The sequence below is a fragment of the Necator americanus genome, chromosome X (genome assembly GCF_031761385.1).
Source record: "Necator americanus strain Aroian chromosome X, whole genome shotgun sequence".
Taxonomy (NCBI): Eukaryota; Metazoa; Nematoda; class Chromadorea; order Rhabditida; family Ancylostomatidae; genus Necator; species Necator americanus.
In genome coordinates, this window is record NC_087376.1 from 11,338,867 (window position 1) to 11,359,533 (window position 20,667).

At 41.8% G+C, this 20,667-nt stretch overlaps 5 protein-coding genes across 6 annotated transcripts; 3 read left to right on the forward strand and 2 right to left on the reverse strand.

Moving 5' to 3' along the window:
* Positions 1-1,129: 1,129 nt before the first annotated feature.
* RB195_022369 (uncharacterized protein) lies at positions 1,130-3,241 on the reverse strand (the record flags this gene model as incomplete). 2 transcript variants are annotated; one of them, XM_064209471.1, is made up of 3 exons in its annotated part: positions 1,130-1,288; positions 1,387-1,527; positions 3,053-3,241. In XM_064209471.1, the coding sequence occupies 3 exons, from the start codon at positions 3,239-3,241 to the stop codon at positions 1,130-1,132; spliced, it is 489 nt and encodes a 162-aa protein (XP_064065352.1). The 2 variants fall into 2 exon arrangements, with proteins under 2 accessions (XP_064065352.1, XP_064065353.1); XM_064209472.1 differs by lacking the exons at positions 1,130-1,288; positions 1,387-1,527 and having other exon boundaries at positions 2,840-3,241.
* Positions 3,242-5,208: 1,967 nt separating this feature from the next.
* Positions 5,209-13,861, forward strand: RB195_022370 (uncharacterized protein; the record flags this gene model as incomplete). The annotated part of the gene is made up of 3 exons (XM_064209473.1): positions 5,209-5,233; positions 9,246-9,376; positions 13,706-13,861. The coding sequence occupies 3 exons, from the start codon at positions 5,209-5,211 to the stop codon at positions 13,859-13,861; spliced, it is 312 nt and encodes a 103-aa protein (XP_064065354.1).
* On the forward strand, positions 9,254-19,262 carry RB195_022371 (uncharacterized protein; the record flags this gene model as incomplete). The annotated part of the gene is made up of 2 exons (XM_064209474.1): positions 9,254-9,376; positions 19,176-19,262. 2 exons carry the CDS (start codon positions 9,254-9,256, stop codon positions 19,260-19,262), a joined length of 210 nt encoding a protein of 69 aa, XP_064065355.1.
* Positions 17,512-17,712, reverse strand: RB195_022372 (uncharacterized protein; the record flags this gene model as incomplete). Its single annotated transcript, XM_064209475.1, has 1 exon — positions 17,512-17,712. The coding sequence occupies one exon, from the start codon at positions 17,710-17,712 to the stop codon at positions 17,512-17,514; it is 201 nt and encodes a 66-aa protein (XP_064065356.1).
* RB195_022373 (uncharacterized protein) lies at positions 19,035-19,332 on the forward strand (the record flags this gene model as incomplete). The annotated part of the gene is made up of 2 exons (XM_064209476.1): positions 19,035-19,120; positions 19,176-19,332. 2 exons carry the CDS (start codon positions 19,035-19,037, stop codon positions 19,330-19,332), a joined length of 243 nt encoding a protein of 80 aa, XP_064065357.1.
* Between the last annotated feature and the right edge of the window lie 1,335 nt (positions 19,333-20,667).

Genomic DNA, 20,667 nt, shown 5'->3' on the forward strand with positions numbered 1-20,667 from the left:
TCTTCACGGTATAACCTTCGTCCGAGACAACGAGTGACCTACAGCGAACATCACGTGGGAAGAGTTAAGAATGTTCCACTAATGCTTTATACACTGTTGGCAATGTTCGTTTTATCTTCGAGCTCGCTAGCATTACCAGTTCAGTTTGACTACTCAAGTAAGCAGCAAATTCGTTGCATCACAGGAGGAGTTGAATTGGTCTCACCACAAAGGCTACCATACCAAATATGCGCCGAAGACTTCTGTAAGACGGTGGAAAAACCGAGTATCAATGATACCATTCGCTTTCCTCCACAAATCATTTTTCACGAACATGTGGTCCAATGAAAGTCTGAAGAGAACGGCTCAATAAGGACAATATGCCCTCCGGCACCTTTTTGCGATAACATCGACTGCACAGTGTGCGCTGCGGTGGTATTCAATCCGGAATGCTGGCCTGTAGGAGCAATAATGATCACCGCAGTCACCATCTATTTCGTCCTAACAGGTTGCTATGTGTTCCTGTACATCCCGCTCGTAATCGGAAAACCATTTCGAGTGCTCTCGAGTTTCTTCTATCGCGTCAAGGACATCATTTTCGCTGACTGAGAGATAGTGGTCACCATCGGTCGTTGTGCAACGTTCCTGACAAAAGGCACCTCGCGCGTGAACGCCTTGTTAACGCGAAGGAGGACTGCGAAGAAAGTGCGAGGGACCGTCGACGTCGCATGAATGAGTCATCAGGAGAGGCCGGAGTGTCGATAAAATCGACCCAAAAATGGAACGATATTTTAGTGATCTATTTTGATCCGATGTGCTTTATATATTGTACTTTGATCGTTTCTTGAGCATAGAAATGTGAGAAATGTGATTTACTGATTTCTACAGTTATTCGCTTGTTATCTCTCGCGTACATCTGTGGAAATGTTGTCTGTCGAAGGCATATAAGAGAACACGCGTCTAGCTCATGCATCGCGTTGTTTTCTCTCATTTTCGCTTTGAATCATTTTTTCTCACTTAGTTTATTTCATTAAATTAGTTCACTCATTTCATTTAATCTCGCGTTATTTGTCGTTAATATATCGTAAAAATATAAAGGTTTAATTACCCAACTTTGAGGTAACACCCGCGTGGCGCTAGCAAGTGCTAGTCAAGGGCGAGCTACCCATTCGAGTTCAAACCCCGATATCGCGTTAATGCATGTGGCATGGCGTTTCGACAATCTCGTCTTTCTCAAAGCCCTGAAAAGGGCTCGAGGTCTTTGATACTGTGGATAACCATTCAAAATTCTTCTCTCTCCTTCCCAGGCCTTCATATCGTTTCAACTACACTATGCAAAACTTACGAGCAGGAAAAAACTGACCAGTCTCACCGACAAGCGGAGTTAGTGAACCACCGCATTCTCACATTCTCACTGGCGTTAGACCACATCTTCTCATTCGCAGACGTCCGATTTGGTAACAAGTCGTTCAAAAGAGTCGGTGTTCTTTGCCATACCCGTGTTGACGAGTACACCAACTCCACCAACTCCTCTACTGTCGCACGTTCCTAAGAACACTTCTCCAGTATCATAACGGAGTTCAGTGGCGACGTCTCATCTCGGTCATTCCAATGACATCATACTTAAATTTCCTGTCTCGCATCATCAGATCTTCTATGACGGCATCTGATGCAAGCGTACGGGCGTTACAAGTAGAGATATTCATCTCAGTCCTTTTCCGTTTCGATAGCCTAGATGACTCCTGCAACCCCGTCTTTCCCGGCCCTACCGTACCAGGCTTTCCTCCGGTATCAGGAGACTCTTTCTTATTACAGTAACATGCGTAAAATTTTAAAACCCATGGGCAGGTTGCAAGCCTCTAGTCCCATGAGTTTTTGGGGGAACGTTGCGTCCTCAAGGAGTAGATAGGTGGAGCTTATTTGTTGGAGGCGACTCCAAACCGCCTCCCTTGCACCTCCCAGTCATTTGAATGCAGGCTTTTGGACGGACCGATGTGTGGCTTACAAGGATTTTTTGTGAGTGAGTCTTGGCACAGCAGAAACAGGGAGTCCATCCTTTGATCCACCTGCGTCTCAGGGCAAGTACAAGGTCGCTTTTGGTTCGCGATTAGCCCCTTATCTGCCTCTCAGGGACGCACCACGTAGCTTCGTCACAAACTGGCTGGGGTCCTTCTAGTGAGAGAGATCCGTAGCTTCTATGACTTACTTTGATTTATTCGGCGGGCGGGTGTTACGACCTAACGCGGTTATCCGAACCTTCACCGCTGTATGTTTTACACCTATTAGGCTGGACAGAAAGTCTTCTCACCATTTGTCACTTTTTCTGCTTTATTTTTTTACCCAGCTTACAATAGAAATTAATCAGCAATATAATCAACATTATTAATTACAATCCCAATTGTCCCACCTAATGGACAGGTCAGCGATCCCTTTCTACCAGAACTGGTGAGAATGGGAGTCGAAGAAGTCGCTGACCTCCCGTTCGACTTCTTCAAACTTGGTGAAGATTTTCTTAGCTAAAAAGCCTTGAGGGGTTGGAATAAGTGGTAGTCTGAAGGTGCAAGGTCGGGAGAATAGGGGGAATGGGGCACTGTGTCCCAGCCTAACTCCTGTTTTTCATGGGTCTCCTTAGCTACATGGGGCCTAGCGTTAGTGGTGAGGAGATGCACCGAAGCCCGTCTCGGCAACTGCCAATGCGAGCTTCTGGAGCTAACTAGCGTATATGGAACCGGTGACAATGTGGCCTTGTAGGAGCACCTCATAAAACAGCGTTCCCTCGAATCTCAGAAGCAACAAACGAGACACTTCTTGGGGTGGAAGTCCGATTTAGTCTGTGTCGGCGAGTCTTCTCCACAGGGAGTCACGCGGCACTGTGCGCGTTAGAGTCGCAGAGGACCCAACTCTCATCTCCGGTAATAAGATCATGAAGAAACTCCTTTCGATGCGGGCGAAGAAGGAGAGATTGATAGATAAATACCCGGGTGAACCGGGTGCCATCCGTCAAGGTGTGAGGGATCCAGCACTTTCTTGTATCCGAGGGTCTGGAGGCGACTGACGACTGTTGAATGCTTACACCCAAGAATGGTAGGGTCTTCGACAGTATGGGGATGTCCCGACCCGGATTTGTCTTCGAAGTCGGTATTTCCGCTTGCGAAGCGAGCGAACCAGCGCTTGACAGTCCTGATCGTAGTGGTGCCCTCGCCCAATCTGCTGGTGATGTTGCAAGCTGCTGCCGTTGTTCCACTGCCGCCACGCCATTCATAGAAGATGACGGCTCGAAGTTGCTCTTGCGTAATTGACATTGTGATTAAAGTTAAGTAAGGCCTCCCGGCAACATATATTGTCTATTGTGGAGAATCTTCAAGAATGTTCTACAACTATAGCCTGGTGCAACATGGGTTCCGCTCAAAAATGGAAAGTTCTGGAAATTTCAAAAAATGGGTGAAAAGACTTTCTTTCCAGTCTAATATATTCCTCCGGTCAATCAGCCATCTGATTGATTGGGAATATAGGTGTAAAATCACGTTTTTATATTCACCAAGTAAAGCAATGACCGCCATTGGAAAAAAGTGTTGAATCTTTCATTAATGCCCAAATTTCTCCGAAAAAGAACGGAAAAATCTAGCGAGGAAAAAACTCAATTCTGTGGCAAAAATTTGCACAAAGTACCACTACTTTTAGTTTTTGCTGACCAGCGAAGGCGAGTGAAGCGAGAACCTCAAGAAGTCTGAAGTCAGGCTCTAGCCAGATGTTTAGACTGATGATATAATAACGCACATAGTCCGTGTGTTTGTTTGTGTGTCACCAAAATACTCCACAATGATGAAACAGGTTCCATCGGCGGATAGCTGAATCCGAGCCACCTGTCTGGCAGGCAAGATTTCTACAATTGAACCCCTGCCAACAGTTCGAACAAGACATGTGAAACACTTGATAGGACAGGTTACTTCTAGTTATACATTAGGGGATAGTCTATGAGCATTTTCACTTCCAATTCTACAAATCTGTTAAAGTGATTAGATCTTTGTTTATAAAATAGTTTAAAAACAGTAGAAATGATTAGCTCCTAGGTTATTCATATAGATTGAAAGATTTTTCTAGTGCATCCGCAAATCACAAACGTATCATTCTTCTCAGTATCTTTCGAACTATTTCTTCTGAAGTATTTCATGTGGAGTACCTTTTTCCTGCAGAACTCAAAATGCTTAGAAATCGTGGTTTATGATTCTTTTGTAGCTATTATCTTTTGTGACGACCATTTCAGCATACCCTGTTTAAGATTTCCTGTTAAACGCGAAAATAGAGATTTAGATGAGAGCGTGAAAGTTCGTTATTTGTTTAATCGTCGCAATGTATTAGATCCTTGCCCTCCATCTTTATTTTTAAATTTTTTTTTCTATTTTTCAGCTTTAGCGCGAAGAGTACTTTTTTTCTTTGGTGATTTTTCTACATGGATAATGTTTGCTGCTTCGTTTCACGGGTGTCCTTGTTCTTTTTTTTATAAAACTACAAAGTTTCCAATGCTCCGGTTTTTATGTTGTTGCGGAAAAGAACTACCTAGAATAAAGGTACACTAATCTTCCGCCTCTGCTTCTTTTTTAGTCGTCTTTTAGGTGAGATCCTGAACTTAATTACTTGAAATAGTGAGGTAGGAGTAGGACGGTTCCCACTACGTCATAGCGCGCAGACGCCAGAAAGGGAAATGGAATGAGATGAGTCCGGAAGTGATTTTACTGGCTCCTAAAAGTTGGTAATTTTAAAGGACAAGGATGACAAACTCTTAAGTTCCATTTTCTTGAACTCTAATAATCGAAGATAGCCAGAAAAACAATCGAATTCCAAGCATTTTTCGTGATGAGAAGTCAGGAAAATAAACAGACAATAATAGTTAACAATACCCGTTTCTTTGCTATCCAACGCAGCGGCCTACTCCCTGGTTGTGAAACCGGAGCAGCTAGATAGCGATTCATCCTCTGTCAGGATTAAGTCTGCACCTTAAACTTTCGACAAGGCTGAAGAAGTGACAGAAAGGGGAGGGAGCTTAATAAGAAGGTTAAGAATGGTCAGGTTACTAGTGCATTTTGCTACCTTCACAAATGTTTTTTGTGCAGATGATGTAGATTCTTTGACTGCTTCACGCGACAAAATATGATTATGCACGGAGTGAGCCATCGATACGACGTTGACCGCATCAAACTCAAAATATGGCAGCAACAATAAGTTGCAAACATGTCAAGTTTGGAGATTGTTCAAGGTAGAATATATCATTTCTCACACATCTTGTCACCGCTCTATCTTCATCTTCTCCAACGATTACCTCACAAATTCATATTTTTCCACAATCTCTCGTTCAAATGTTTTATGAGCCTTTTCGAAAGACTAAGATGGTAAGACTAGCATAAATCACATATTGTTCTTTCATCTCCCAACAGATCCTAAACGTCTTCAACAACATGCTGGTATCTGGAAGTAGAAACATCAGAAAGGTTTATTCTAATTTATTACAACTCTTGGAATTATTTGAACTCACTCGACGTTTGATCTTCAATTAGCAGCACCGTGTAGAAATACAACACCGCTACTAATCTCTATCCCAAAAACCGTCGCAAACCGTCGGAACTCAATTCAAAATTCAATTTTCCTCACTTCCAAGAATTATATCTACTGTGCGGAATTGTCGTCACGTTTTATTTATATTCGAATATAATGGTGTCTCTGTGGCACGGAATCGCCGGAGGAGTCACCTACTGGAAGTGTGAGGTGCTTGACAAACCATGCCTGGGGCGCGATAGCCATTCCAGCCATATAATATCGCCTGCTATATGAGTGGCCGGAGTCAGTGTAGAGTTTTTGAAGTTTGTAAATCGAAGTGAGTTTGACATTATTCGGAAGAGCGTCTCTTTTCAAGAAGAACCGGCTATTTTAGGTACGTACGGAAAAAAACTCATACAGGCTGCAAAAATCTCGTTTCTATGAAAATGATCGAAATTTTCTCCAATTTTATCACTCGAAAACCACGACTAACTGTCATCCAATATAAGCGCTTGAACCACATTTTGTGAAGGAAGGAGACTCATAAGCAAGTACTGGAAGACGTAAGCGTTCGTGGAAAACCGTTGACACCTGTTCAAAGACAGCAAGAAATAATGAAATGGAACAAGGTTGTAAGACGTTGAAAAAACGGAACATTTTCAAAGCCTGAAACTTACAATCTGAACCATCGTAAAGAACAAAATAATTTACTTTAAAAAATTCCGAGCAGATTCTCCACAGCTAGGAATACGTGCCTTTTTTACCCACCTATAATGGACCACTTTTGTAAATTTCCGAAAAGAATGGAGATTTCGAAACCGTATATGATAAGGGATACCAAAATGCTCTAAATAACCTCCTGATTACGAACATTATAAACATTTTGTCTAATTTTGAAAAATTAGCGCAAGATATTTGACATTAGAAATTTGCGGAGGTGTGAAAGTAATTAACGAAGGTTGCTTTGCTTGTTTTCAGGCCACACATTTGTCAAAAATAAATTCTTCAAATATATTTGAAATCAGCAGCTCGTTTCCTTTCGAATGGTACTTTTAAAATTGAATTTTGCTCACTCCCAAGAATTCCGACGGTTTGCGACGGATTTTGGGACGGTAGTAGCGGTGTTGTACGCAGGACCTCCGCTGCTACCATTCTATACTACTTGGAATTTTTTGTATCTTATTTTGTCCACCTCCCTCACGCTCTCCATCCTTACGACCCTCCGATGGAGAAATCCCCTCACATGCTAACCCTGTTCCCACCTCTAGCGATGTGCCTACAGGTTGGTATGACAATACCAACGAGCACCATTCGACAGAATTATCCAGTAGGTCCTCACAACATCGTTTGCTTAAAAAAATCATGTCGTACACCTCATACCACGCCACCTGCCGCAATCGCGACCAACTTTATGCTCCTCAGATAACGCTTAAAAACAGACGATAAGATGTTTCGGAATTTCCAACATGTTAAAATGACTGCATATATTTCAGAATTTCATCCTATTTTCAAGTCAGAAGAGTAGTACGGTCGTTAGTATTTTTCATTCATTGAACCTCGGATGAAGAACTCACGTAACGCTACAATTTGTTCGTTTCTGTCACACATGATGAACTATTATTTGATGTAGTTCTGGGAAATGTAAATACGTAGATATTAGTTATTATTATCAATCATTATTATTAGTCTATAAGTCACGATGGATTCAAAAACACTGTGTTCATTAGCAAAATCAGGATTTTTCCCAATAACAAAAAAGAGAAACTTCGTTTGTATGGTCTCGTTCTTCCTCCTCTTCTCGTCTTCAAAGAAATACGGTGGATCCAATTTTTTACCATGCATAATTCGTGCTTTTTTAACTGTGCAGGAAATAAAATAGCTAGGTTGGTAGAAGATTGTTTACAACATTTTTTGCGTAATTGTGGTTGTCATTAGCAGAAACCAGAGGTATCAACCCGATATAGCCACAGACATAAATGGATATTCGCGGCGGTGATTGCTTTAACTCACAAGGTAAAGCTGTAGAAAAGAGATTAGAGGGCGGATTAGCCATTACTGTGCGGCTCATATTATTCGAGGCGCCCGTTAAGACATGCATCGAAAACTTAGCATGGGTAGGTTACTTTCAATCGTTTTTTTAAGCTCATACCAGAAGGTAGTGAAAATGTGAAATGCATCCGAAGGAGAGCATGGGTGTTACAGCAGTACATTGCAAAAACGTCTACGGTAGTATACAACGAATGAATGATATTTGCTCTATCACATTCTTTTTTAGAAGCAAATCTCTCTATCCGAATCTGAAAAAGAGACAGATCCTCTGTTCTGCTAATAGTTTCATATTTCTTCAAAATAATTTGAATTTCCATCCAGAATAGATCTTTATCTGAACGGTGTTTTCTAGATCATTGCGTTTGAATAGAGCTACATAAACACCGTCTCATAGCTTAGGTGTACGTTAGAACGGTATCGATAAAAAGTGGCATAGAAAGTTACGGTGCTACACTCGAAACGAAGCTCACACACGTGCGTAGTGTATTCCCTTTCTGCCCTTCTAAATCGAACTCTTCTCCCAGCCAGGTGTAAGACATATCATGATGTTTGTTCTCTTTTCTAAAGAAGTTATTCCATAGAAGCAAAAGCTTTATCTGAGTGTTAGTCACATTTTGAAGTAAATTATGTCATCGGCAATTTATTGCTGTGATAAAATATATTGAAATATATTCTAAAAATTTGAAATTGGAATAAATTGTGCACAATATCTGAGACATACAAGTGGCTCACTAGCTTCTTCGTAATATGGATTTTTCGTCTTTGGATTACGCTGTAAGATATCTGTAATGCTCAACGCTACTCTAGAGGTACCAATGATTAGCCCGAAAAGACATTTAACAACTGTAATTCACCTCTATGATTAGACTCCACAAAGTAGCAATGTTTTAGGTTGACGAAGACAGCTTTTTGTAGTTCGCTACTGAAAAGAATCATTAGTTTTTGAAAGAAAGATCATTGAAAGACTGAGGCTATGAATACTGGAACCCTTGCAGCTCGGAGTATGTGAGCCAAATTGCACAGAATAAGATGATTTTTGCTTTGATTTTCTGCATTAGGCACCCTAATGATAGGTCAAGCTGATGGAGGCTTAATCGAATTTGCTTGTTAGTGTGACCTTAATCGAGAATGATCTGCATAAAGAATTTTGCTGCCTTTTCCTCATCTAGCCTATAACGAAAACGAGTTTAATTTCAGAAGCCTGCCGAATTCGACACACGATTCCAAGATTCCTTGTTATTGATGACGAAAAGTCAGCGCATTAAAAATGCTTCTGTAAAACATTGTTATATTTAATAGCTGACAAAAAAATATCGCTTAGTTTTCAAATGGGGGAAGGAGTAAAGATTCTCTGACCTTTTTTTTCGGAAGACATTAGACATATTTCTACTGTTTCTTTTGAACACGTTAATATTTTAAGACAGTTTCGGATATTTACCGTACCCGTCGCTTTTCTTTGTCACATAGGCAGTAAATACGCACTAATAACGTGAAATAGTATTATAGATGCGGTCCGCAGTCTGTAGTAATTATATCAGCACATTGCCTTTTAATAATGTTTTTTGGAGTTAGTGGTGAATGTTACTGGGGAAATTACGGTATAAGGTAACAGATGAGGAATCGTTGTTGAGAAGAAATCAATGTTGTTCCAAGAAAATGCTACAAACTTTCAGTTTTCTTTCTAGCACTTTACATGGTCCTTTTAACAACTTCCGTGCTTTCGCTTCGCGGTGCCCTCTATCGCAGCGGACGATCGTTTCGCTTCAGACAACCCACAGTTGTCGAGCACGACGCTCTTGTCGAAACCAAAAGAAATGTGAGTATCCTCTGATCGCATCTTATTCTTGTTTAGGAACATCCTTTCAAAGACGATGTGATACGGACACTTTGCTCAGGGTACCTCGATTATTTAGTAACAGATAAACCATGTAACACTTATCGTGTTCTAATGCAATATCGTGCATGGCTCGAACCATAACATTGCATTTGCCAATATTTTGTAAGATCGGGATCCTTTTTTCTTAGCATCTTGCAGTAAATTGCAGAGATCATTATGGAAATCATAATTTAATTGGGATGGATCTCCATCTAAAAAAAACAGCGTTACACAAACAAGCTTCTCAGAAACGTTAATGGGAGATTCAAAGGCTCCGTATCACGAAATAAGTGTGAAAACCTCAGTAAAAACGTAAAGTTCAGGTTGCAGATTACGGAAATGGCCATGCCTCACCAATTCCTCTTAGTCGTCCTAAAAAACGGCAAGGGAACCGCTGTAATTACTAGATACGTTAGAGTGCGTACCCTTGTACTCGCTTTGATCCACTCTACGTCCTATTAATTGGTTTCACTTGAATAGTATGATGAGAAGACCCATTAATCTTCGACCGGTCGCTCATGGATGTGGCACAAGCGGAAGGGTTTCAACTTAGTTGGTAAAAAAAAAACGCCATTTTCCACTCCTTTTTGTCTACGCTTAGGGAAAGATGGGCAGACCCACACTCGTTTCCGTAATGTACAACCCGGAGCCTACGTCTTCCCTGGAGCTACCGCACCACGTCAATTTCGTGATAGCCTGCCTTTAACAGTTTCCTTAGTGTTCAGAAGTAAGCTCATTATTAAGTACATTCGGATTGAAATCTAAGCATCTTTTTTCAAGCAATCCCTTGATGAAACACGGCTCAAACTTGTCGCACGTGGACTTGAAGCATGTTCAGCACAGGTTCCTAATTTTTCGAGAATCATTTGGTTGCCTACGTTTGAGTCTCCTTCAATAAGTCACACTGATGTTAAGACGCAAAAGTTATTGTAGCTGTTCTCCCCCATTTTGGAGCTGAATGTTGCTTTCGTCAAAAGAGGACGGTGACCAGCAGCACTAGAAAATGCTCGTAGTACTGAGACGGTAGATAGACACCACCTTCGGCAGCTGTGAATGCGACCAATTTGTGCACATGTCGTGCTGGTAGACGATTCTCACACCTGGTAGAGTGATTTTTAATTTAAAAAATACTCATAGATGAAAAATATTGGCACATGGGGTGATCGCCGTTTTCTTCTGGTCTGCTGATCCAACTTCTCCAGTCCTATTTTTCACTTCTATGACCTTTCTAAATTTGCCGACATCTCTAACAACTAGGTCTTCTTGTTGTGAATCATTTTTCCAGCTTCCTATGTATTGCATTCACTTCGTTTTCGTGAGCTGCAGAAGTCGGTGGGCAACAGGTAATGATGTCAATAGATATTTGAAGAAAATGGTGGAGAATGACCGAACGAGGAGATAACATCTCATTAGAATCGACAGGATGCGTGACAGACTACACCACAAAAACAACAAAATCAACAACCTGTCTATTTCGATAATTGAACACTTTTTTCGCGGCTAGTGAACCGATGCACTACCGTTCTAAACCACTCTGTGCGTTATTAGTCTCCTACCAAGCAAACACGAAAGTGTTAGGGCACAACATTCCATGCAATATCATAGCAACAACAGAAACTCTTCGATAGAAGACGAAAAAAGGCGCACACCCGCGTCTTCTTTTTTCATAACTCGAATCAGCTTGACCTTTATCACTATGTCTGCACACCAGTTGACTTATTAGCGCGAGACCTTGAGATCCGTCAACTGAGATATAACTAAAACCTTTGGAACTTACAGTTAAAACACTTCCCGAAAAAAAAGTGCTAGGTTTTAAATAAGTAGGACAGAGTCCCATACAATTCCTGATTGATGTAGTTTATGAAAGCAAAGTTTAAGGGATATCCAAAGGGACAACTATAGTAATTTAAAGGCATCACTCCACGAATCTGAGGTGGTACGGATTTCAGGTGGAGTATTCGTATACGACATAGTAAATTATGGGGATGAGAGTGATTCCATCCATTTCTTCCTAATTGCCGTAAAAAAACGGCCCGGAAGATGCGGCTTCGGGCGTTCTGACGCACTTTTTTCTACAGGGAGTTCGACCAGCCCTGTGCGACGCCGCATCTTCCGGGCCGTTTTTTTACGGCAATTAGGAAGAAATGGACGGAATCACCCTCCTCTCCATAATCTACTATCCCTTATAAGAATACTCCACCTGAAATCTGCTCCACCTCAGATTTGTGTGGTGATGCCTTTAAAAGGAGACAAAGCCTGTCATTGTATCCCATGATTAGAAGGAACTTAACATCAAAATTTCTCAGCAACGTTGCCTTTATCTATGCAAAGTCAAAGATTTTTCAGGACAAAAAAAAGCAGATAGCAATTCTTCAAAGGCAGCGTATCACGAAATTGACGGTTTTAGGACCTTTCAAAGCCGATATTATGTTCCGGGTGTGGATTACGAGCATGGGCGTGTTCACACTCAGTTCCCCCTGATCGTCCTGAAAACAGCGAAGGAAACGGGTCGCGACGCGTGTACGAGGATGGCATGTTACAAGGTGGCGCAAAAGTTTCCCACATTATTACTCAGGATGATCAGGGAGAATTGAGCGCAATTACGCCCATGCTCGTAATCTACACCCCAAACCACATATTGCCCATGAGAGATCCCATGATCGCTGATTTTGTTATACGCTGCAATTGGCCTGTGAATAATGGAATACATAAAATAACTGAATGCACAGAGTTGCAGCCATCATATTTGTAGCTTGTCTATCCTCATTTTAAAAATTTTATTTAGATGTCAGATGGACTAATTTTATGTTACATCTTAATGATAGAACTAAAACAAAAGATATTTCGCTATTTTTACAAGAGATTGTGTATTTGCACAGGAGAAAATGCGAGTAAATTCAACGTCTAAGTTGGACGCAATCGTTGGACGCTAATAAGCTGTCCATAATTGACATTCTACCGCCTGTTCTCATGACAAGTCGAAGCAGCTGTCTTTCGCTGTTCTGTTGTGAATTGAGGTTGAAGAAAGATCTACAACTCTCTCAATGATTAGGTATAATCGATGCTGTTTCTCTTCCTCCTTCTTTTGTTAGCCTCATTTTTTTGTAGAACAGAAGTAAAAGGAACAATAACAGCGCTAGGTACATTCACAGTAAAGATTTCAAATCAAATCATACTCCTTTTCACTTTTTCATATTTCTCCTTCCTCCTCAATTAAGCCTTTTGTGATGAGCTAATATCGATGGATGGGAATATGTGAGCCAATCGCAGCTCTGTCAGTCTTCATCGGTTACGCTCTAACACTAAGCTACAAAGGAGAGGAAATTGAAGCTTCCTTTGTGAATCTGTCGCAATACAAAAAAAAAAGAAAAAGTTTTAAGACAACCAAATGGAGAAGGAGAATCTGCTAAGCACTTGGAGTCCGCCAGTCACAAGATGACCTGCGAGACACAAGCAGAACAGCCAGTACATTGGGAAGGGGAGATGGAGAAGGTCATCAGCGAATTCTTCTCCGATCTCTTCAACTGCCACTTCTTCTCACCTTCTGAAGGATAGTAGACGAATATGTAACCGATCAAATAGAAACATAAGAAGAACTTACCTCCAGCCATCCTCCTTACCACGGCGAGACTTCATATTTTGCCTGTCGTAATGCAAGGTTCCCATTCACTAGAAGACCAGTAAGGCCGCGCTGCTGCACGAGAAAGATAGATCTACATAGGATTAATAGCTCTGACATCTACAAGGTTCTTACAAGCATATTCCTGAATAGAACTGAAAAAACAACAGAGGAAGGGCCCCCATAGGAGCGAGCAGGATCCCGAAGAGGATTCAGCACAACTAACAACATACACACAGCACAAGATGCTACATGTGTTTAACCGCTTTTAACGAGTCGAAAAAGACATTTGACTCAACTTAGACGGAAGCAATCATGGAAACTTTGCGTAAGCAAGGCGTGCCTATTTAGCACAAAAGGGTGCTTGAGGTGTTGTACTAACTTTTCACTCCTACATTTAATAAATCTCACCCAGAATATTCAATGCCATCTTGAGAACGCAACGCGGAAGTTAGAATAGGATGACATGCGACTAGAAGTTGATGGTCGTAGGCTACACAATCTTCGTTTCGCTGATGACATCATCATAATACTTTTTCCTGGATTTCTAATATTAGTGACTGTAATCGCGCTCGCTAATATATTCCTGAACTACACCCCCATCCCTATCTATTCGTGGTGAGATCTCAACATCGTCGATTTCGTTGTAGGCCGCCACTCCACAACGCTTGCACGTAATTGGACGAATGGAAATCTTACTGGCACCATCTCGAGGGAGTCGAAATTCAGCGGGAAAACGGTCTTGTAAACTAACAAATGAATCTGATCCATCAGTGCTTGCGTTCTTTGCGCGTTACTCGGAATGAAATGTTTGCAAAGAGCTTTTCTAAGTAGGAGGTAAGCTGAATTTTCATATAAATTTCAGTTTTCGGACTAGTCTCCCAGCAGTTATTTTTGCGTGAACACTTGTCCTAGTGCCCTACAGGCTGTCACGCTCAAAGTAATATGCTTACTTGTCAATTATAAATGTGAAGCAAAGGCCAAAGTTGTTGACGCTCTTTATTGGAGCTAACGTTTCCGCCTCCGCCAGAGCCTGGAAAGACAGAACATTTGTACCATATTCTCCCAAATGCCTCACCCGGAACAGGTTATCATTCCATTAGAGATCAAGAACCAAAAGAGCCCAAATTGTTGTGCTTAACTAGTACCCGCATTGCTGTGATGTTTGCGGACCACCTCCGCTCTACTGATACTAAGTAGGATACGATCTGCACATGACCCCGCAGATCAAAACCGGAAAGATTCTTGATACGGAGCCAGCTCCTTAGACACAGCTATGCATTCTTCCATCCCACTCATTTCTGGACTCTTAGCGTTACGTTCGTAGATCGTGACAGCTATCCAGAAAGGGGCATTATCATGGCGACAAGCTTCCTGAAGTGTGCGACTGAGTGCTTCGTCTCACTCGCTTGAACAAGGTTGACCATCGGAATATCCATATCACCTCAGATTCATGGGGTGATGCCTTTGAAGGCAGCATACCACGAATTTGACATGGTGAGAGGATTAACAGATGAAGCTAGAGATGGAGTTGTAGATTCCGGGATACGAGCTGATCGGCTGGACGGCTTTAGTTTCTACAAAGTACGTTAAAACGCGCATCTGTGTGCACTCTCCTGTCCTCTCAGCAGCCTATTCATTACTTTTACTTGAACTTGAGTGGTGAGGAGACCTCATCAATCTTCGAGTGCTCCCTCATAGACGTGTGGCGCGTTGCAACTCGTGAAAAACGGCGTTCTCTAAGCCATTGTTACGACGATTAGGAAGTTGAGCGAAACCACTGAGGTTTCCGCAATCTACAAACCCATACCTAGCTTCTTCCGCAGATTCTCTCACCACGTCAGATTCTTGGCATGCTGCCTTTAAATATTTCTTTTATACGAACAAAAAGTGGTCGGCCACCTGATTTGCCAATGTGTTGTTCAAAACATGTTTGGCACAAAATTAAATAGAGTACACGAGGGACCTTGGTGTCGCCTTTCTTGTCGAATGGACATATTACACAGTGTGGAGTTAGGAAGAAGCCAATGTATAGTAGGGTCAAAACGACATGAAACACGTACGCAATTGCATACGCGGCTTCTTTGGAGGCGCTTCGGTGGAGCGTAGTGGCTAGGAGTGTGGTTAAATTCTTGCTCTTACCACCCATCGCTGCAGTTTGCGACGGCCCCAACTTGGTTCCAGCTGCTGCCTTCACCGCGCCATTTCGAGCGCGTACGCAAATGCACCGCAACTACACTCGTGTTTCATGTCGTATTAACCCGACTATACATTCCTTAGCAAATTACCAGCTTCTTGAGATTTGCAGGAGGTGTGTACTTCCACAACTCTCACTTGATCCTCGAGACCGCACTTTATCAGAGTAGCACGTATCGCTTTACTCAAATCGTTGGTTATGAAAGGCAAGCAGAAATTGAACTTTTCGAGTCATCCAGTGCGCTATATTCTCACAGCGCAATAGCACTTCGCTTACTCCGCACCACGTTAGCAATGTATTCATTAGACCCTTAATCCGTTGCGCTAGATTAATCGCATTGATCCGCTCGTGGACGTCAGGTGTCATTCTTACGGCTGATGTTGACTGATTTCTTGGTTTTGCAAGAGTAAGAAGAAGTCAGCGGACTATTACTTTCACATTACTAGGTTTTCAGAAGTATTTCGTTTCCCATTCATCGTAGTACCAGTGTATTTCTACGTTGACGAAGGACAGCCAATTTTCCTTAGATCTCTTCCGTGCGAACCTTATGTAAAGAGAATTCTGGTAGAGTGGTTTAGAGCTCAAAACTAGGCCCTATTCCATCCAATCCATTCCATTGAATGGGACATGTAATGCAACAGTCATTAAAGAAACAATAGTGCAACAAACGTTCTAGTTCCAAGTAAAGTTGTTTACCTTTGGTCATCAATGTAATGGCTGGTGTTTGGGCTAGTCTTTGCCCCATGTTTCGTCCAGGAGCGTCTTAACCTGCCCTATAGAAAATCCGTAAACGCTGAAGAGTGTACGAGGTTTCTACGCGTAGCTCGAGCACAGCTTGCACTGCAGCACCGTTAGAGACGTTGTTATAAAGTGAAGCGATATCGAGTGACACTTTCTTCTTCTGAACGGGCTTTGCGAAGTTCCTCAAGAAACATGTTAGTGCTAGACAGATGCGGAGAAACATAGTTGAGCAAAAAAGCACGTATAAGTTGAAGTATTCGACCAGTAGGGGCACCTACAGGTGGAATACCTCGACTTATATGTGCTCCTTATGATTGGACATACCTTGAATATCCCTGAGTCTTCTGAGAGAAGAACAGAGGAAAAGAGTTTGTCAGCAGTTCTCATCCTGCTTGTTGGTTTTTTTTTTTGGAAAACAGACACAAGAATGGATTTATTTCACAACAGATGTGAGATGTGGACAATTGCGAACGGCGATAACCGATTTAAGTTTATCACACTCCCAGCTGCATGTTCCAACTCACTGGCAAAGCACGATAACTGCGAATGAGAATATAGCATACTCCACCTGTTATTCTTGTCAAATTCTTAAAAATATTGGTGAGAAATTTCTTTGTAGTAATGTGAGAGAAGTAAGTCCAGGAACTGTCTAATAAAAGTAAGAGGAGACAGCGGTAAAAGTGTTGTTGAAGATTTCTTAGCCAGTTCATCGACTTAAAAGGAAAAGAGATGGATGTAAAGAGTCATTGAATACATGTATTATCTTAGTTATCGCGATTTTGGACGCGGTGTGGAACCCACAGCTAGGACATAATGTTTGAGTAGTAGATGGGATTGAAGCGTAGTTCTGCTCATCTTTGACCAATCGTCGTAAAAAAAAAACCTCGTGGGTACCGTTGTACTTCTTATGTACATTAGAACGCGCTTCTATGTACACGTTCCTGTCCCTTAGTAGCTATTCTTTGGTTTTAATTGAATAGGCTGGTGAGAAGACATCACTGATCTTCGACCGCTGGCAGTTGGATGCGGTTCGTGCGTAAGGATGGCGTGTTGCAACTGAAATCGGCGTAAAAAATGACGAACCTGAACTTTCACCTCCAATATTTTACGGTGAAACATCCGTTTTGAATTTCATAGTGACACAGCGGGAAAGAGAAGGCTTTATCGACGTTGGACAACGTAAGAGTCACATGTCAGTATTATATACTCCAGAAACCAATAAAGCAGTTGATAGCTGTTAATCAGTTATCAGATCCAGGGAAATTGAATACAATTTTTTCTTTCGAGAACAACAGAGGATGCTGTAAGTATTATAGATACTCAATTGCAGATCCGGAAAAGGAGGTCGAGTAATTGAGAATCCGAACAAGAGATAATGATGAGATCAAAGTTGACAATGATAACAACGTGAATAACATTGAAACATGTCCAAAATGTGCAGCCATCTACAGTTGTGAACGAAATACATTTACATTCATTCATTCTCATTCACCTAACGAAACCGCCTAAATGACTACTCTATACAGGAGATGGATCGACATACGCTTGAAAGGCTGCGAAGAATTTCCATCTGCCGGCCAGCATAACTCTTTCTGAGTCGATTCCACGCCGGATAGCAGAAGTGGCCGTTCCACCGCGAAAAGAATGAGGTGTGAGTCGACGATGACCCAAACCCGCTTCCGGTAGCGCTTTCTGAACTTGTCGGGCTACGTTGTCCATTGATGGGGTCTTCCATTCTTGTTTCTGAAAATAAAGTCGGATAGTATGAGTATGAGTCCCATAGTTCTTGCGAGCTATAATTCCACCAGAATGCCAGCGTTGTCCCGTGTCCGATATGATCGGTTTTGGATTTTTTAATGAACAGCGACCAAACTGAGTGTGTGATAAACCAGGTCCGAGAAATGTGAGGGACCGAGTTCACTGATCCGAAGAAAGGCAGAAAACACCAACAAGATTAATGTTGCAGCCTTTAAAGCCGTCGTAAAGCCCATTTTATAATTTGTTCGACGTCCCTTTCCGCAGCCTTTGTCCTGTGACGAGTGGGAGGTCCCGCCCTGTTTGCTGTTCGTAGTAGTGCCCGTTGAATCTCTATGTCCATCCCAGTGACGGGACCGAAGAAGTGCATTAGTGCAGCTAAATGATATCCTACTGATCTAGTCCTTTCTTTGTCGATGAGATTCGCTACGAAAACGTTCCTGAGTTTTTGAAGCACTGAAAGCGGAACTGTGAATCGGCTGACGAACCTCAGGAAGTTTTTCTTGACCCTTCTATAAATAGGTAGCGTTCCTGGCGCTACTGATCGGTCGATACAAGAATCGATCACCGTGGATTCCAAGCCTAAGAGGCCATAATCGCTGTATCTTCTGTTCTTCTCCTTCGGTGATCAAGGAGAAGGACTGAAAAAATTCTATGACTTTGCATCTGCATGCATAGCAAGTATTGTATCTTTTTTCTTATAATCCCACTCGTAAAAATTGGGAGTATGGGTAGGGCACTTTGCAGTCGATATGCCAGAATGGTTATTGTTACCTGTGATCCTTGATCACGTCTTTTATTTCGTAATAGTGTCCCGCCCCCGAACAGAAAACAACCAAGGAACACTATTACGAAATCACCCTATGTCCCACTGACCTATTCCGTGATATACCCACAGGTACGCCAAAGAACACTCAAATAACTTATGCCTGCACAAGACAGCCTCTACACGCTACGAAACATTTCCTGTCATAGACACGTTTCGCAATCAATACCATACGAAATCCAAAACTCCACATTACGTCGAAGTTGCAACGCTCTACAGGTAACGCTTAGCCATGTCTGACAGTTTACGGTATGGATCGGTCGCTGTTCATTGTCAGGAAACAATTTACAAGAGACTATGATTATTACGATTGAGATCAACTAGTTATACTTAGAATAGTCCATATTTACATAATACAATATTTTGACGGTGTTATTATTATCATCGCGTTTTGAAACGCAGACCTTTCAATAATGAGCTGGAAGGATGGAATGTACATCGCAGCTGCGGCTACTCGCAGATGCAGAGCTCCGCTGTTGGCTTGGTAGCTTTTGTTCTTTCTAGTTATTTCCCTGCGGCGAAGACGAAGACAAAACTAAAGCGAGGGTACTGTTTGTCTGCATCTTTTGACTGTTCGACAGTTAAATATTTTACTTTGCAGGTTGTGGTGGCATATCCACCAAACTCGATGGAGTCGTTGGACAATCAAGAAGCCAACTTGCGAATTTTCCCAAATTTTCTGCTTTGATGTGGAGGCACACCTAGTACAAAAACACTACGGTGCAATTCTGTATTATGGAAAAATAAAATTTTGTTGAAGTTACGTTTATGATTTTTATACTCGCTGGTGGACTTTTCGTCACCACTCCTATTTCGGGTGACTGTATCTCAACAGCGTAGTTAAGAAAAATCTGCCAAGACTGAACTACACACAAAAAGAAAAAAGTTGAAGATCCGTTATCGAAACAGCTGTAGTTAGCTGCAGCAAGTGCAATATGGTATACTCATAGGAAAATAAATCTAGTGTTGTTTTTTCGTCATGCTTCCGTAATCCCGCTGACATTTACTTACTATTCCGAATCGCATTTACTAGACCATTTTATTCGAAAGATATGTTTCATAGGTAAAGCTCGAAAGAAAAATGAAACAAAAAACGAGATTTTTTCTATTAGAATGGGCTGCAAAGCACAATTAGTTCCACACATTAGAAAAACAGGAACCATCGCTATTCTTTGTGAATCTTTTTTTTTAACGTTTTTTTTTAAATAAACCTTAACACCACTATAATGCAGGATATTTATGAAAATCCATTCGAAACGCTATTATTATAGCATACGTGCATATTATAGCATACGTTTCTTGACAGCATTGAGTCGAAGTGGGAGGAGATGACAATATTGTTTCTGACCATCTGTAAGCAGTGCTCTCTAGGTATACAAGAATGGGGTCTGATCCTCTTTCTGGGATATATAGCACACTGCTGTTCAAGGTATCCTCTCTTCTAATTCTGCTATGTATGGTCAGGAGTTGTATGTCTTCAGTCGCCCGCAATATACCAGACCAAAATTTTGCGATTTCACCATGTTTTGTGATAGCATGCTTGCGAGGTTTTTGGATGGAACTTTTTATTAGCCTGACGTTTCGACTTTTTCGCCGTCTTCAGAGACCTAAATAGAGGATGACTGGAGCAATGCTACGTTTATCCCGTCAAGTGCAACACTATCCTGGTTCAGTGTTTCGATAGTCGTTCGAGGCAATAAAAACAGAACCCATCTACATTCAAAATAGTCTTGCGGGTTGTTCCACCGGATGTGGTGCAGCTAGTAGCACGCACTTGTCACTTAGTATACCAGCAAACGAGTATTGCTGCATGTAGATCACCAGCGACGATATAGATGATTTGATCTACATCCGAATATCAGGCAGTTATAGGTCAAACGGCGGTACAATTGGTAACAACTCATTCGCCTCCAACGTCTTCCTTGCCGATATTTCTGTTTCGTGAGCCAGTATAAAGCATTTCACATCATAATCGTTTCCGTTGTAGGCCTCATGTCTATGCCTCCTTAGTGGTGTTATCAAACTTTTTCGTCGTTTTCCAGCCATATGTTCATTAACTCTCTGTCCAACATTTCTACTGGTCTCCCCAACGT